We start from the raw sequence: 16,874 nt of genomic DNA, 5'->3' as shown, positions 1-16,874 counted from the left end.
GTAGGGAACAGCTGAGATCCTTGCCCAAATCAGACAACGAAAAAGAGGGTGATTTGTTCCTTGTTACTCTGTCCAGCATGGAAACAACCTTATCAAATGCAATCCAAGCCTTGAGTGGGACGCCAGTCCCATCTGAGTATCAGCAGAGTGAAAGCCTTATCACGGAAAGCCCTGCTCCAGAAGGAGAGTTTTTGGGAGAAGAGGAGCAAGTCTCCAAGGAGCAGCAAGTGGAAGTGTTTGATGCCAGCCAGCTGAGATGGCTTTCTGAGAGAGTGGCATTTGAGGCCTCTCTCATCAACCAAATAGCAGAGTCTTTGAAAAATGCAAGCTCTGAGATAGCCCAGCTTCTAAGAGAGATCCAGGGAACAGCTGAGGTGGCTTTATTGGAACCAGTAAGTGTTTCTCATACAGCCATGGATTTGGCCAGTGTCCTGTCTAAGAAGTTGCTGCTGGAAGGGGAGTTCTGGAGCCAGGTGGAGGAGCTGAGAGCACATTTGAGCACTAGAGAAGGAGAAGCCGAGGGCAAAACAGAAACAAGCTTGAACTTTTCCCCAGGTTTTCTCAGTGCTGTAGCAGATGCTACATTGATCAAGGCAGAACTTGGGTTTGTCGCACAGAAAATGAGAGAATCTTTTCATCAGAGATTAAAAACCATCGAAGAAGACCTCCATAATACCAAAACAGCTCTCCAGCAGCACAAATGCATGTTGGAGGAGATCATCAAAGCATACAGGACTCCTGAGTTTGACAGAGTTATGCACCAGATTTCTGAAGCACTTGAAATACAAAAAGATGCTTCAGAAAGAACCCAAATCTCCTGGGATGGGAGCTGTCTCCAGATGGTGCCATGCCAGGAATTAGCTAAGGTGGAGGAGACTGGCAGTTTGCCAGACCATAGTAGTGAAGCTCTTGTTTCCATTCAGGAAGATCTTGCCCAGCAACTAAAGGACAAATCCAATGTTCTGAAGGAGATATCTGTTGCCTTACTCTCTCTGCCTCCCGAGGAGGCTATGAGAGACTGTCAGAAGCTCCTGAAGATATCCCAGAGTCTTTCCTATCATTCATGTATGGGGGACCTGGAGCGGTATTCCACTTTGTTAGTCCGTGATGCAATTGTTCAAGCTCAGGTTTGTTACGCTGCTTGCAAAGTCCGACTGGAGCACGAGAGGGAGATGAAGTCCTACAAGGAGTCCTTGCAGAGCATGGATGCACTTTGCCAAGAGCGCGTGAAGACGGTCTCTCTCCTTCGGGATGAGTATGAAGACTTGCTCAGGAAGCAGCAGGGTGAGTACAGCGAGGTGATCGCCGTGCTGGAAAGGGAGAACGCTGATCTCAAAGCACAGGTGTCCCAGCTGGAAAGCCAGCGAAGGCTCTTGGAAGAGGAAGAGCACAAACACAGCAAGAGCTTGAGTGAGCTACAGGGACGGTACGAGGAGGAGATCCGAAACGTGATAGAGCAGCTCAACAGGACTGAGGATGCTCTGAAGGCTGAGAGGACAGAGGGCCTCAACCAGCTGGATGCCATTGTCCGTGACAAGCAGAACATGGAGCGATATCATGTGGAGCAGATGCAAACGCTGGAGGAGAGGTTCCAGGCCAAGATCAAGGAGCTGCAGGTCATCCACGGCGAGGAGCTGCAGGCGCTGCAGGAGCACTACAGCCAGAACCTGCAGCGCCTGCAGGAGACCCTGGATGAGTACCAGAAGCAGCACCCAGAGTCGTCTCCCGCGGCGGGCGCTGGGGACACCTGGGTGGCCAGAGAGGCTGGAGGCACCGGGCAGGACCCTGGCAGTGACCTGGACTCCATGCACGGCCTGAGGGAACGCATCCAGGAGCTGGAGGCCCAGATGAACGTCATGAGGGACGAGCTGGAGAACAAACACCTGGAGGGGAACGCTTCCACCTTGAGGGAAAAATACCAGAAAGACTTTGAAAACTTAAAGGTCTTGATACGTTTAAATCTTTATGCTTTCTGCTGCTGAGTGCACGGGAGGGCGCGTGCAGTCCTGGGGTGTGCTTGCCAAACCAAGGGGCATCCCCCAAAAGAGCCAAAGTGTGCCAAAGCAAGCCGCAAAGTGTTAGCCAGGCCTCTGTAAAGCATAGTGTCTCCTTTTCTCCACGCTAGGGTATTCTAAATGCATTGCTGAGGGCCTGGGAGGTGGGAGGGTGGATTTTTGGAGGTGGTCTCTGCATGGAGAGAGAGCTTCAAAGTAGCTCGATAATGTCACGCTCTCCTTCAACACAAAGACCACAGTGTTTCTCCTTGTACCTGAAGTGATGTTTTGTTCGTGACATCCCTTTAAAAACATTCCCCAACTCTGTCTTTCCCAATCTGATCGAATCTTCAGTCTGTCTCTGCTGCCTTCAAAAATGCAGGATGAAATGGAAACTTGATGCTCTCAAAATGTATGTTGCTGGGGAAGGTAGCTGCAAACAGATGCCAAAATCTGGAGCAAAGCAAAGCTCCTGTGCAGGAGGCTGTGAGGACCATGCTGGGGTTGGACACAGCGATTCTGTATGCAACAAACAGTGCACAGTTACAGAACACACAGGTGAGGTGCAGAGGAGCATGCTGGCAATGAAATGCTGTCATTCAGATCAGCCCAGTCACACTGGCTGTAAAACTGTCCTGAGATGGTCCAGCATCTAAAAACACCTCCTGGGTTTGGTGTTTTGCTTTTCATAGGAGAGCATTCCGGGATAGGAAGTGGGTTTGGGGTGGTAGAGGACTCCAGCAGCACCAAGGGAAATTCCCAGGTTGAACAGGAAGCCAAGGACATGCCGAAGAGGCTTTCACTGATCAGTTGCTTTTCCAAGTCATCAAAAATATAGGAGAGCTTGCTTCCAGCCAGGAGATCCAGCCCACATTTGGGCTGGAGGTAAAGCATGGCTCAGCTCCAGCCAAAAGCTGGTTTTAGCCTGGGGAAAGCAGTAATTCTGCTGCATCCCATTGGAGTGAAGTGGTGGTCACTGAATGCTCTCTCCTTCATCTTAACCCTTAGGAAGGAAAATCCCTTCTTGACCCCCCACTCAGGTCAGAGGGATGAATGTGTCTTGTGAACCAGGCACCAGACAAGGTCACTTGTATCCAGGGATGTTCTTGGTTTAGAAGAAGCAAAAGCCCAGAGTGAAAGTGGAGAGTGAAAAGTAACAGCAAGCAGTGAACCTGACCTCCTGCCTGTTTTCCCAACTTCACTCTGCCAAAACCTGCAGTTTGCTTGGTGGGATGGAAGCAGCAACTCTGGGTGGTTAGAAACTTCCCATGGTCACAAAGCTAACCAGGTGATTGGAAACCTGCCCAATTTACAGACTTAAATGTGCTTGATTCTTCTCTTCAGAACCTGATGGAAACCTTAACATCAGTAACACAAGAGAAACTTTTCTGCCTGGAGAAGAAAAGGCTTTGGGGAGACCTTAGAGTGCCTTCCAGTGCCAGCAACTCTGGGTGGTTAGAAACTTCCCATGGTCACAAAGCTAACCAGGTGATTGGAAACCTGCCCAATTTACAGACTTAAATGTGCTTGATTCTTCTCTTCAGAACCTGATGGAAACCTTAACATCAGTAACACAAGAGAAACTTTTCTGCCTGGAGAAGAAAAGGCTTTGGGGAGACCTTAGAGTGCCTTCCAGTGCCTAAGGGGCTTCAAGAGAGCTGCAGAGGGACTTTGGGGCCTGGAGTGGAGTGACAGGACAAGGGGGAAGAATGGCTTCACACTGCCAGAGGGCAGGGATAGATGGGATATTAGGAAGGAAGTCTTGGCTGTGAAGGTGCTGAGACACTGGCACAGGTTGCCCGGAGAAGCTGTGGCTGCCCCATCCCTGGAAGTGTTCAGAACCAGGTTGGTTGGGGCTTGGAGCAACCTCTGCTAGTGGAAGGTGTCCCTGCCCATGGCAGGGGGTGGAATGAGATGGTCTTTAAGTTCCTTCCAACCCAGACCATTCTGGGATGCTATGAGACACTGATTTGTACATGTTTGAATCTCTGGGATTTATAGCAATGCATTTACAATACATTAAATAGTGGTTAGGAGTGTTCACCATTTTCCTCCAGTATTAGATGTGTTTCAGGAGCTGGACTTGATGGTTCTTGTGGATCCCTTCCAGCTTAGCATATTCTATGATTTTAGGTGTCATGAAGAATCCTGCAGGGCTGCTTCATGCTGCTCCTCAGTCAGCCAAGTCCAGGCAGGTTCTGGCATTGAGTTAGGGAGTTTAAAAAAACCCAAACAAGGCTGAGAAAGTGAAGAATGCCTTGGGATTAAAACTTAAAGGGGAGGGAAAAAGCCACCGGAGCTGAAAATTGGGAATGAGGATGGCATAGGTTGCAGAGCATTAGACAAGAAAGTGATGCTGAGGAGTGTATGTTAGTGAGGATCAGTGGTGTTGGACTGTCCTGAGCACTTTTGTCACTGGTAGAGTGAATTTGTCCCCCTTAAATTTCCCATGGGGTCCTAGAGTCCCTAGGTGACAGTTCTCCCTTCCCATGGAAAACACTAGTGTTAATCAAGAAGAAATCAGCTGAAATCAGGTAATAAATCCAGCCTGTAAGATTAAGGAGAAGAGCCCTGTGCAGTGCTTGGCATCAGGTTTGTCCCAGGCTGTGTGGTGGGGTTCAGCACCATGTCCCTGGTGTGTGCCTTTCCCTGTGCATGGCTCAGCCCTGCCTGTGGCTTTGCTGTCCTGCCTCTGTCCTGCAGCCGTGTGTCCCTCCGGGATCCCCACGCGCTTGGGCTGCAGCTGAGCTGGGAACAGGCTTTTGCATTTGTCTGCTGCCAAGGCAGGAGTGGGGGCAGAAAGCCCGGGCTGGAATTCAGGATCTCACTGCTGGTGAATCCCGAGTCCCGGATTGCTGCTCCCATTGCTGGTGTTGGTCCTGTTGCTGTCACGTGTCATGTGCGTTCCACCCAGAGGTGGCCATATAAAACCAGGCATTGAAAAAAGAGCAGGAGGGGCACAAAAGGCTTTTTTTTCTGGTTTTTTTTTGCATTCCCCACCTGGGTCTGCCCCCAGACCTACCTTGTCCTTCCCTTTCACTGGAGCTGTCAGGGGCTGAGTGACTGCAGGACAAGCCCTGGCACTGCAAGGTCTGTCCTCCTCCATGGCTGGGGAAGAAGATCCATGATGGACTTTGGGAGCTGACCTACCTGCTGGCATGTGGCTCCTGGTGGGCTCACCACCACTGTGACACCACCCTGCACCCCTGGACCAACCCTTTCACCTCGTCCCTTTGCAGGCAACATGTGAAAGAGGCTTTGCAGCCATGGAGGAGACACACCAGAAGAAGATCGAGGACCTGCAGCGGCAGCACCAGCGGGAGCTGGAGAAGCTGCGGGAGGAGAAGGATCGCCTGCTGGCAGAGGAAACGGCGGCCACCATTTCAGGTACAGGGACATGTCAGAGGGTCCCCAGCGTGGGGCAGCTCTCTGTTGATGGGGATATGGGAATGGTGTTTGCTTCACTGAGGAACAGAGCAGGGATGGGATGAGGACCAGGTGGAGAGCACAGGAAGATGGGAAAGGGCTAGTGGGAGAGATATTTTGGATGGAGGCCCATCTCCTGATTCTTCCCCAGGGCTTGGTGCCCATCTTCTGGGTCTTCTCCAGGCTTGGTACCCATCTTCTTGGCTGTTAATGATCTGAACTGATTTCCATTCCAAGTCAGAAAGGCATTAGTCATTCCTGTGGTTAATTTATTGCCAATTCCACACTGAATTAATTCTTTAGTGCCCCAGGGAATGTTAAAACACTGGAGCCCAGGATGTCTCCATTAGGAGTCCCATAGTCTAGGAAACAACATGTGAATTGGACAATTGTTTGGACTCTATTAAAATGTAGGATTTGCAGAAAACCCTTTGCATCTGGGGCGCAGGCTGAAGGGGCTGTAACGCAGTGGGAGGCTCACTGGGATCACTTGGGATTTGTTTCTTTAAAAAAACAAACCAAAGCTTAAAAAAAAACCACCCTTGGGTGGAGGGTGCTGGGTGCTAACACTGTGCTGCCCCACACAGCCATTGAAGCCATGAAGAACGCACACCGAGAGGAGCTGGAGCGAGAGCTGGAGAAGTCCCAACGCTCCCAGATCAGCAGCGTCAACGCCGACATCGAGGCCCTCCGAAGGCAATACCTGTAAGACCATCATCGTCCTCTGTCTTGCAGGGGGATCATTTGTGTGGGAGACCCCTCTCTCCTCTTTGGTTTTGGCAATGAATTGGAGCAGAACTGTCATTGCAGAGATCTCATCCCTTGGCCCTGACCTAGCTACACCCACCGAACCTCCTGGTTGCCTGTAATCTTTCAGGCTCCAGGTCACTGTTCCCACATTACCCAAATTCAGCTGCTTTGCATCCTCAGAAGTAGCAGATGTGCAGCCACAGTGCTGCTGTTCACGCAGGTGCAGTGGGAGGATTGTTCCCTGCAGTGCAGGGTCACCTTGCACTAGACCGGGCTGCTCAGAATCCAACCTGGCCTTGAACACTCCCAGGGATGGAGCAGCCACAGCTTCTCTGGGCAACCTGTGCCAGTGCCTCAATACCCTCACAGGGAAGAATTTCTGATAGATAGATCAGCTGAGTTTTTGAAAACTCAAGGAAGTTCTGTCATTTAACCTCTGTGAGAATGACCTCCCATCCCCTTTGGTGCCCAAGCACCACTCTGCCAGGAGAGGGAAGGGTTGTCTCTCTGGACTTGGGCTTTTTTCCCCAAGGGCATATGCAAGTCCTCCTCCTCAGTGCTGAGATTCCTGTTGGGTGGTTGCAGGATGCTGGAGGAAGGGTGGGCATGGGGGTGTGTGCGTGGGAAGGGCAGTACCCAGCGCGTGTTCCGCAGGGAGGAGCTGCAGTCGGTGCAAAGGGAGCTGGAGGTGCTGTCGGAGCAGTATTCACAGAAGTGTTTGGAGAACGCCCACCTGGCGCAGGCGCTGGAGGCTGAGAGGCAGGCCCTCCGCCAGTGCCAGCGGGAGAACCAGGAGCTCAACGCCCACAACCAGGTGAGGGTCCCTGCCAGGCCAGGTGACAGTGGGCTCTGAGCCGTGGCCATGCTTCCGCTTCCCACAACATCTCTCTCCCTCTTCCCAGGAGCTGAATAACCGCCTGGCTGCGGAGATCACGCGATTGCGGACCCTGCTGACCGGGGAGGGCGGGGGAGAGGCTGCTGGGTCGCCTCTCACGCAGGGCAAGGACGCCTACGAGCTGGAGGTGAGCTCTGTCGTGGCTGTGCTGAGAGGTAGCACAAGTGTCACATCCTCTAACATCAAGTCTGCGTGGCTGGTCAGCACTGTGCATTGTGGGCTGCAGCGAGGATGAGATTTTAGGGTCATAATCTTGCCTTCTCACCATGGCGAGCCAGACACTTGCTCTTCCTTCTCCAGCCCCTGCTTGTCCCCGGGATCCAGTCCATACAGAGCAGTGGGGTCAGACCCTGAGGGGTGTGCAGGGAGAACATTGGTGGTGCAAGCTTGGACAAGTTCCTAAGAGATCCAGGAGGGATTTTCTTGCACCAGAAGACGGGACCTTTCTTGCACCACAGCTTCATGGGGCTGAGCTTCATTGTCACCAGGCACAGTGAGTGAGCATCTCGGGTTCAAACTCTGCCTGCTTGGGTGCAAAGATGCTGTTTTTTCTTCCCACAGGTCCTGCTGCGGGTCAAAGAATCTGAAATCCAGTACCTGAAGCAGGAGATCAGCTCCCTCAAAGATGAGCTGCAGACAGCACTGAGGGTAATGCCAGGGACAGTTCTGCAAATCCTCTTACTGTGCTCTGCTTCTGCGTGTGTGTGCTTAGATTCCAGCCCATTTATACTCAGTTTTGAAACAATATTTAATTTTTCCCATGAATGGAATTCAGTACCCATTTTGGTGTCATCAGCAAAGCATTCCATGTCTGTATCACCTTAGGACTTACCCCACAAAGGAGACAGTGTAGGAAAACCTCCCCTTCAGCGTTATTTCCCCATTTTCTGTCACATCAGATCAGATTTAAATGGCAGAAATAATCAGTGTTAGAGATCTGCCCAGCCTCACAGCAGTGGATCTGGTTTGCTCTGGACAAGCCAAGGCCATTTCTGGGAATTCTACTTGAATTCCATGTCTTTGCTAAAATTAAAACCCACAAACAATCCTGTAGCCGAGGGGCTGCATGCACAGGCAGCACTGTGTGCTTGCCGTTGGCTCACAGCTTTCCTCCCATCTCAAATCCCATAGTCCTGTATCGCTGTTGGAAGCAGCTTCAAGTGTGTGTGTTGCCCCAGCCAAGCATTTCTCCTGCTGCCGACTCTTCTTCCGCCAGCATTTGCCAAGCTCCTCTTCAGTGCATCCACAAACCCCTCGGCTCCAGCTGTCTGTCTGGCTCCATCGGGTTGTTCTTGTTCCCTTGCCAGGATAAGAAATACGCCAGCGACAAGTACAAAGACATCTACACGGAGCTGAGCATCGTGAAGGCCAAGGCAGACTGTGATATCAGCAGGTTGAAAGAGCAGCTGAAAGCAGCCACAGAAGCTCAGGGAGAGAAATCCCCTGTGAACACCACTGTATCGGGATATGGTCAGTCCTCCTCCAGCAGCTCTAAGCAGTCCTGGGTGTCCTGAGCTCACACATGCATCCTGGAGTAACCAGCCCTTGTGCAGAAACGGGTCTGAGTGTAGGACTTGGCCTTCCAGCCTGTGGATGGGAAGCTTTGAAAGCCTTCTGGCATTTTGCATTAGGAAAACCTTGTGATGCAGGGGAGCAGAGACCCCCAGAAGTCTCCTCTGCCCCTAGGGCAGTGCTGCTTGAGTTAGGCTCATCAGGGCACTTGCCTGGGCTGGGAGGGCATTAGTTAAGCCCCAGCCCTGTCCTGAATGCAGTGGGAACCAGGCTAACCCCATTTGTTTTGCTTCTTCCCAGATATTATGAAATCAAAAAGCAACCCTGATTTCTTGAAGAAAGACAGATCCAGTGTTAGCCGGCAACTAAGGAATATCAGGTCAAAGGTGAGCTCAGATCTCCTGCCCAGTGGGATGGGAATGGGGAATGCCCAGCATTACTCTCCATTGAGGGTTTTCAGGTGGGAAGAAATTGTCAGAGGAAGAAAACCTGAGAATTTCCCAGTCAATAGTGGTAGCCTGGATGGTTTTTGACTGCGAAAGGGCTAACTGTGCAGCCCAGCAGGGCCTGCACCCCAACTCCTGACCCTGCTGAGATGGGGTGTGAAGCTGCTCTCTGCTTGAAAAAAGGAAGAAGTTCACCTTGTTCTCTGGTCTTTCACAGGAGGACTATCCCAGTGTTTGCTCCCCGTTTTCAGTTGAAATTTAGGTGGAAATGTGCACATCGTTCTAAGTTTTAGTGCTCATCACCGCAAGATTCTTGGTCTTTATGTGTAACACCAATGCCTTGATCCTGGGCATACTCAGCACACGCTTTGCTTGTGTGTTAACGTGGTGCAGATGGCCCTGTGTTTCTCTGGTCCTTCTGTGCTTGCTGTTGGTCCCAAAGCCCACTGATGCTGTGCCAAGCTGGCCTTGGCAGCCAGTTACATCTTGTGGGATGTAACAGGGATGAAGAGGGCAAATAAAGCCGCTCAGGCGTCAGCGTTAAACATAGATCAGCTGGGAGGAAGATCAGCATGAGCAAACCGGCTTTGCCTCTCACGTGGTGTCTCATGCTGATGTTTGAAGTGGTTGGGCCCTTGGGCAGAGCGAGAAGTCAGGCAGGCAAAAGGCTTCGAGCTTGGTGCCCATGCAGGGAAACAGTCAGCCCGGGAGCTCTGTGAGCAGCAGCTCCTCAGCTCAAAGTGTTTGCACTGCACCCAGTGAACACAGAGAGCACCTCTGCGCATTTCGGGGCAACCCAGACCTGCTGGGCCAGTCTGATATTGGGTTTCCCTTCACCACTTCCAACTCAAGCCACTTTTTATGTGGTCCTCAAGTGTGTTGCTTGGTGGGGAAGGAGGAGAGGAGAGCAAGCACAGGCATCGCTACGGGGCGGGGGGCTGGGGCTGCGCTAGCACCAATGCACTTAGGATTTCTGAGCTTGTTTTGTTTTGTTTTTTCTTTATTTTGCCTTTTCCCTCAACAGTCCGTTATTGAGCAGGTCTCATGGGATAACTGAAATGAACCCGAGTCCAGGTTCCCTGCCACGTAGGTAAACACACCGGCACCCACCCAGCGGCGCAGCTGCCCACGGGAGCAGCTCACCTTTGCATGCACTGCTCACACCTCCATGGCAAACCAGAGCCCTTCTTCTCTTGATGACTGACTGATGGGTGTACCTATGGCTAATTCTTTTCATGGGGGAGAGGGGAGGGGAAGGGAGAAGTCAGCGTGCCCAAGGTCCGTATGAAACTCAGTGTCTCTGGCTCCTCCCTGGGGAATATGGTTTTCTCTGACGTCTTCCTGCTCCTCCCACCCTCACCAGCACAGCTAACTGTCACCGAGAGGATTCGGACACGGTGGGGCACGTTCTCCTGTTTGCTGTGTTGGGAGCACAGGACACTGAGTGTGCATGCGTGAATGACTCTGCATGCCTCGAACTAAACTCCAGCACCATCCAGGTCTCCTAGGAAAATGCCCATTTTGCAGTTAGCCAGGTGGAGAAATGGTCAGGGATGCCTATAAGTGCATTACCCACAACAGCCCAGAGCATGGAAAACAGTGGTCTCTGCCTCAGCTGCAGAGAGGGTGTCCTGGGCTGCCCTAAATTTTCCTTTATCCAGAATTGTTGCTTCTTTAGGTTGATCCATGCCTGAGCAAGAGTCTCCCTGGCCCAGCAGCCTCCTCTTCCTGCTCTTCGGGCTTCCTCCAGCCCCTGGTGTCCACCCCACTGCTCTCCATCCTTGGCACTGCATGCCCTTCCCATACACTGGCCAGGGGCTTCCAAGCTCATCCAGCAAAAGGAGGGAGCTGATGAGAAATGAGGCTGATCCTGATGAGCCAGATATCTCCATTAACTGAAGCAGCAGTTAATTTGTTGGCCCCTGGCAAAGACTGAGGTTGGAGCACCTGCAGAGGCAGGTTAGAGGAGAGGAGAGCTCCCAGTGCAGTGGCAGAAGGGTGGCTGGAGGGCCAGGAAGGATGATGGGAGATCCTTTATCACAGAGATCATCCTACATTAGTCTCCCTTCATCAGGCTCCACTCATGAGCAACTCAAATGGGTTGTGAGACTGCCTGAGGGTGAATTTGCTGGAATTTGTACCATCAGGCAGAACAGTCTAATGATTCCTGGTGTCTCTTTCCATTCTAATGAGGAATCAGAGGCATGAACTGGAATGCACTGGTTGCTCCCATTTAAAGAGGCCCAAAGTAAACTTCCTTTAGGAAGTGTGTGCTCAGAGACTCGCATCCCAGGAGACTCTGCTGCCCACTGGAAGGAAAGTGTACAGCATTTGGAAATCCAATCCAATTTAGTGCTTTCATTTCCGTGCTGCCTGGCAAAGCCCTTCTGTGTTTGTGGGCCTGTGGGAGGAAAAACATTTCCAAAAATACAGTAACCATGGGAATCTGCACAGCCTTGGGGCAAGTTTATCATGGAGTCCTGCCTTGATAAACACATGGGAGAGAAAACCCAGCCCAAAAGTCTAACCTGCTGCTGTGATTGAACAGTCCTCTGGCACCACAGTCAGGGAAGGGGAAGGGACATGCAAAGGGAAAAGGAAAGGGGAGATGGCTGCCTCATAGTAGAATCAAAGAATCCCAGAACAGTTTGGGTTGGAAGGAACCTTAAAGCTCATCTCCCTCCATCCCCCTGCCATGGGCAGGGACACTTTCCACTAGCCCAGGTTGCTCCAAGCCCCATCCAGCCTGGCCTTGAACACTTTTAGGGATGGACCAGCCACAGCTTCTCTGGGCAACCTGTGCCAGTGCCTCACCACTCTCACAGGGAAGAGTTTTTCTCCTAATATCCAACTTACGAAGGAACCTTAAAGCTCATCTCCCTCCATCCCCCTGCCATGGGCAGGGACACTTTCCACTAGCCCAGGTTGCTCCAAGCCCCATCCAGCCTGGCCTTGAACACTTTTAGGGATGGACCAGCCACAGCTTCTCTGGGCAACCTGTGCCAGTGCCTCACCACTCTCACAGGGAAGAGTTTTTCTCCTAATATCCAACTTACCCTCCCCTCTGGCAGTTTGAAGCCATTCTCCCTTGTCCTGTCACTCCAGGCCTGTGCCCAAAGTCCCTCTCCAGCTCTCTTGGAGCTCCTTAGGCACTGGAAGGAGCTCTAAGGTCTCCCTGGAGCCTTCTTTTCTCCGGGCTGAACAATTATGATTCCCTCAGCCTTTCCTCATAGGAGCTGAGTTCCATCTCTCCAGTCTGTGCCTTTGAAGGTGCCAAGTCTTGGTCTGTAAAGCAAATAATGTTCTTGCTGCAGAGTGAATTCCTTGCAAGTTCCAAGGAACAGTCTGGCAGGCAGCAGCTGCCCGCGGGGTGGGAGCAGGCAGGTGCCTGTCCTGGGATTGGGGCATGGAGGGGCAGAGCTCAGGCTCAGTGGCTGGCTGTTTTGGGGGGATGGCTGTGCCTCCTCATCCACAACAAGCAGGGACAACTCCCTGCCCAGAGCTCTGCTCCCCTGGATCTCATGCCACAGATTTGGGGCTGCAGGAAGGAGGGAGGCTCATGTTAGTCTTGTGCATCCCCTCAGGCTGGTTTCAGCTTAAAATTGTCATGCAGGAGTCAGGCAATTTGTTTCTGGGTTTCTAACCCTCTCATTGCTGTTTTCCTGGGTCCCTGTGTGCAGGTGAGGGATTTCACAAACCCAGGTGCTGAGGGATAGCAGGGCTGGCTTGATGGCTGGCTGAGTGTTGTGCCTTAAGATCTGGATGCTACATCTGAATTGGATCATCCATCAGACCCTGCCAGACCTGAACAGCATTTAGGAGTTCTCTGTCTAGTCCTGGGCAGTGGAGGCAGCTTTGGCATGGGAGAGCCCCAGGCTGGGATTAGAGCAGGAGTGGGATGATCAGTGGCAGCACACACAGTTTTCAGAGTTCTTTGAGCAAATCCTGCACTGACCAGAGCCAGGACTGTCCCCGGCGGTGCCACAGTGGTGCAGGAGGCAGGGAGGGAGCAACGTGCAGATCCTGCTCAGCACCCTGGGGCTTTAGCATAGCAGATGGAGCTGATCTGCCCAGGCTGCTGGAGCACCACTGGAATTGCCCCATCCAGCCCTGCCCCACCGGCTCCAGGGGCATTCCCGAGCCAGCTAATCCTGCTTGCAGCATGGTGTGCCTCTCATTCGCTTCTGGTTCGTCGCCTGGTCCATCGCAGTCTCACCCTCTCTAGGCACCATTCGCTCGCCCGTAACCTTTCTCCATAACTGTGTGTTTTCCCTCAGCATGTCCCACTAATCTCTCCTCCAAGGAGCCCATTCTCCTGCTGCCACGTCTCCTTTGCCTGAGCATCGCACCCTCTCCGTGTGCCGATGCCTGCTGCCTCCCCCCGCCCGCGTCCCACGCTCTCTGTCTTTTGTCTCTCCCAGAGTCTGAAGGAAGGCCTGACTGTGCAAGAACGCCTGAAGCTTTTTGAATCCAGGGACTTGAAGAAAGACTAGTTCTCCCCGCTCCGCTTGACCACGCGCACCTCCCAGCTTGAGGCAGCACAGCACCAGCACCGTTTGTCTCTCGTTCCTTACGACTGTCCTTGCTGTCGTTCGTCTTGACGCCCCCGACGGGACCCGGCGCCGCGGTGGTGGTGCCCCCCTCACCTCCCCGGCTCCTTTCCCTGCTTGTGAGATGCTCCAGAGACTCTGAGAGAGAGAGAGGAAGGGATTGGAATGGGGTTTTTTTTCCCCCTCCTCTCTTCGGCGCTTTGTAGGAGAATCCTTTCTTTACTGTAAACCATTACACTAAGTGTCAGTATTAAGGCTCAGTAGCCTGTTAATAAGCTAGTTCTGTCGTACCAGCCGCTCTGGTACGCAAGCAGGGCCTGGGTGGTATTGGCCAGACCGAGCTCTTACTGCTGTCTAGAGACCCAGTGCTCAGAGCACACCAGGAGCCTGATCTAACCGTTGATCTTGACTGCATTACTTGCACCTGCAAGGGGGGAAAGCCCAGGGGAAGCTGTCGGGGAGCGCGAGTCCATGCCGGCGTACGCAGCCTGGAGGTACAACACTGACATCTCGCTGGAGAAGGATGCAAGAAGTGATCCTCCTGCCCCGTGACTGTGCTGTATCCTGAATGTAGGCACCACCGAAGCCTGGTGAGCTTTGGTGGCTGCCCAGGTGGTTATGGATAGGGAGCTGCAGCTACTGAAGTGCACCATCGAGTCCGCCCCGTTGGCGTGTCTTGGCTCCCGTCTCGCTGGTGGTCCGACTTGGTGTTCCAGGGGCCAAGCTGTAAGATCACTTTCTTGCCTCTGTTAGATCAAGCCCAGCACTCTTTTTTTTTTGCTGTTACTCCCTTCCTCTCATTGAGTCCCGTGTATCCCAGGGTCTGTGCGCATGTGAAACTCCCTTTTCCTAGTCAAAGGAAAGTAGAGTAGAAAGTAGAGCCAATATTGACTGAAAATGCACAGTGCTCAATGCATATAATGCTCCTTTTTTATCAGCTTCTTGAATTCAACTCTTCTTGTCAGCAGGGCAGCTCCTATTTTAATTCTTTAATCTTTTCCTGAAATAAAAAATCTCAAAACCAGTATGTGCTTCAGACCTTCTCAGTCCTAATAGCTTTTGTATTTAAAGCATACAACTTAGCACTGTAAGGCTGATAAATGGATACAAACCAAAAGTGAGTTGAGGGAGCTGGTAGCACTAGGTGGATGCAGCTAGCTGAGCAGAGGCTTCCTAGAAGAACCCTGTGCTGCTCTGCAGCAGCTGCCTAGGTGTGGTGGCTTCATCCTGGGCTAATTTTCAAGATACCACCTGTAAAGCCCCAGGTCCTGCCTCGCCGATCACCAGGGATGAAGGAGTGCTCTGGCACATTGGCTTCCCAGCCCCACTTAGCATCAGGCTGGGATGTTAAAGATATGTCCTGGCCTTCACCTGAAGCAAAGATTCCTCTTGTCCTTCGGGCACTTATCACGTGGTTGAGGCAGGCAGCTCGGTGTGCTTTCATGCTGATTTTGGTCCATTAGGTGGGTGGTACAAATGCAGCTCTCGGTGCTGTGGGGCTGGTGACAGCCATCTCCGGTCCTGCCAGGCTGGACCCCAGCAGGTGCTGGAAAATCACCCTCATCCTCCCATGTAGAGCAGCCTCTCTGTTCCAACCACCAGACCCTCAGCATGTGATGGTGTCCTTCTCTAACTGTGGTGTGAATCAGGCTCTTGTCCAGCTCGTGTGGCCTCACCATGGCCAGGTGCTCTGCTTGGCACTCCTGGGGCACTCCTGGCAGGGCCTGGCAGCACTGCGCTCCTGCCCGTAGGAGCCACACTTGTGCCAGCCAAGATACCAGCTGTGTGCAGCAGGCAGAGCAGGTTTGGGGGTGCTCTGTAATCTCTGCCTGGGTGTGCATGGAAGTCCTGGAGATGGGAGCAGGGTAGGAAAGATGCTCAACCACTTGGATACAAAGCCTTTCCTCGTCAGCAGGCATGTGCCCTCTAAGATGCTTTGACGTGTAGTTGCTCACCCTAATCCAAGCTCTGTGTAGCTTTTCCACTCGACTAAAGTGCCAGGTCTGGGGCTCTGGTGTCACCTCACATTTGGGTGAAGGATGTGTTTAGGTCCCTGTGCTCACAGCAGCTGAGAATGTGGCACTTGGACAGTATCTATGAGCAGTTAAAGGCAAAGCAGGGACACCAACACCCGCCAAGTGGAGCAGATAGCAGGACCCGCAGAGATGTCAGTGCTGTGGCCCAGGTGCATCTAAATCTGGGCTAGTATTTGGATGGGAAGGTAACTCCATCCACTGTGTCTTGTAGATTGGATGCACGTTTTTTACCATGGCAGGAGATGGCCACCATGCTTGGCTTGGTCCCATCCAAAGTCATCTGTCCAGCTCTCAGCAGGGATAACCTTTACACTTCATCTCCAGCTGCTCTGGGTCTGTGGTGAGCTCTGATCTGGCAGAGGCTGTGGGAAGCAGAATGGATTTGGGATGGCCTGTAGACCTTGTCATTGCTCTTCCTTACAAGATGTGACTGCCTCCAGGAGGATGTCCCCCTCCTCCTCCTCTTCTTCTCTCAAGACTTCTGATGGGACTTTGTCCTTTTTAGCTAACCGAGCAGAACGTGCTGGTCTCCTTCTTGCCTGTGGACCCTGACCCTTCTTGCATCTGTCAGCAAATCCTGCTTTTTCTTTGGATGCTTCATTGGTTCAGGAGCCCTTGTTCTAAGTGTGAGGACTAGCAGCTAGGTACCTTGCTGTTTGCATTGGCTCTGTGTGGGATGCAGGATGGATCTTTTCGGGTACAGGATCGTGTTGCTAAGCATCATGAGCCTCCCCAGGGAGGGAAATTTTCTGCTGTACACTTGCTCATACCAAAAGTCCTCTCTTAGAGCTTAGTGTCCTGCCTGCAACTAGGTACTGAGCCTAGTAAGAGCAGTTGATTTGCTTGCCAGGGCTCATGCTTCAGGGCTTATGTCTTACCATAGAGACCAGCTGGGTGAGTGGAGGGCACAGGTGGAGTGAATCATCCCCAGCTTTTGTCTCAGTGTCTGTAAATGCATAATATGAATTTGTTTTTAGAAAAGAGGGTGAAGATGAGCAGCAGGGCACTGCAAGTGCTTGCAAAGTTCAGTGCTGAAGACAGGGAGGGCCCAGAGCTGTCCTTGCTGTGTGTGCTCTGGCCCTAAATAACCCTGTGAAGAGAGGCTGAAGGGGAATATCCTTATTTATACACATATAAAAATATACTGCTGGTTAGTGGAGGGAAAAACCATCTGGGAACACTTGTGCAGCTCTTGATCCTTTCCTCTGGACGTAGAAACTTCTGGGCTACTCATATCAATGGCCAAAGACACCACACATGGGTTT

The 16,874-nt window shown here is 52.2% G+C and overlaps 3 protein-coding genes across 3 annotated transcripts in view; 2 read left to right on the top strand and 1 right to left on the bottom strand.

Annotated features, from left to right (window-relative positions):
* LOC103804376 (intracellular protein transport protein USO1-like) overlaps positions 1-1,982 on the top strand; it is a 4,006-nt gene extending 2,024 nt beyond the window's left edge. Inside the window, exons 4-5 of the mRNA XM_009077024.1 lie at positions 184-392; positions 924-1,982. Coding sequence (XP_009075272.1) covers positions 184-392; positions 924-1,982 — 1,268 coding nt within the window. The remainder of the gene's footprint in view (positions 1-183; positions 393-923) is intronic.
* The window catches only part of LOC103804594 (myosin phosphatase Rho-interacting protein-like), a gene marked incomplete at its 5' end in the record, with an annotated part of 42,674 nt that extends 28,930 nt beyond the window's left edge, over positions 1-13,744 (top strand). The window contains 8 exons of the mRNA XM_009077244.1: positions 5,234-5,381; positions 6,008-6,125; positions 6,825-6,984; positions 7,073-7,192; positions 7,627-7,713; positions 8,373-8,535; positions 8,878-8,963; positions 13,445-13,744. Coding sequence (XP_009075492.1) covers positions 5,234-5,381; positions 6,008-6,125; positions 6,825-6,984; positions 7,073-7,192; positions 7,627-7,713; positions 8,373-8,535; positions 8,878-8,963; positions 13,445-13,516 — 954 coding nt within the window. The remainder of the gene's footprint in view (positions 1-5,233; positions 5,382-6,007; positions 6,126-6,824; positions 6,985-7,072; positions 7,193-7,626; positions 7,714-8,372; positions 8,536-8,877; positions 8,964-13,444) is intronic.
* Positions 13,745-13,987: 243 nt separating this feature from the next.
* The window catches only part of PLD6 (phospholipase D family, member 6), a gene marked incomplete at its 5' end in the record, with an annotated part of 7,637 nt that continues 4,750 nt past the window's right edge, over positions 13,988-16,874 (bottom strand). The window contains one exon of the mRNA XM_009077134.1: positions 13,988-13,997. Coding sequence (XP_009075382.1) covers positions 13,988-13,997 — 10 coding nt within the window. The remainder of the gene's footprint in view (positions 13,998-16,874) is intronic.

The sequence above is a fragment of the Acanthisitta chloris genome, unplaced genomic scaffold (assembly GCF_000695815.1).
Source record: "Acanthisitta chloris isolate BGI_N310 unplaced genomic scaffold, ASM69581v1 scaffold9840, whole genome shotgun sequence".
Classification (NCBI taxonomy): Eukaryota; Metazoa; Chordata; class Aves; order Passeriformes; family Acanthisittidae; genus Acanthisitta; species Acanthisitta chloris.
Note: the sequence above shows the minus strand (reverse complement) of the source record. Positions and strands in the feature narration are given on the sequence as shown.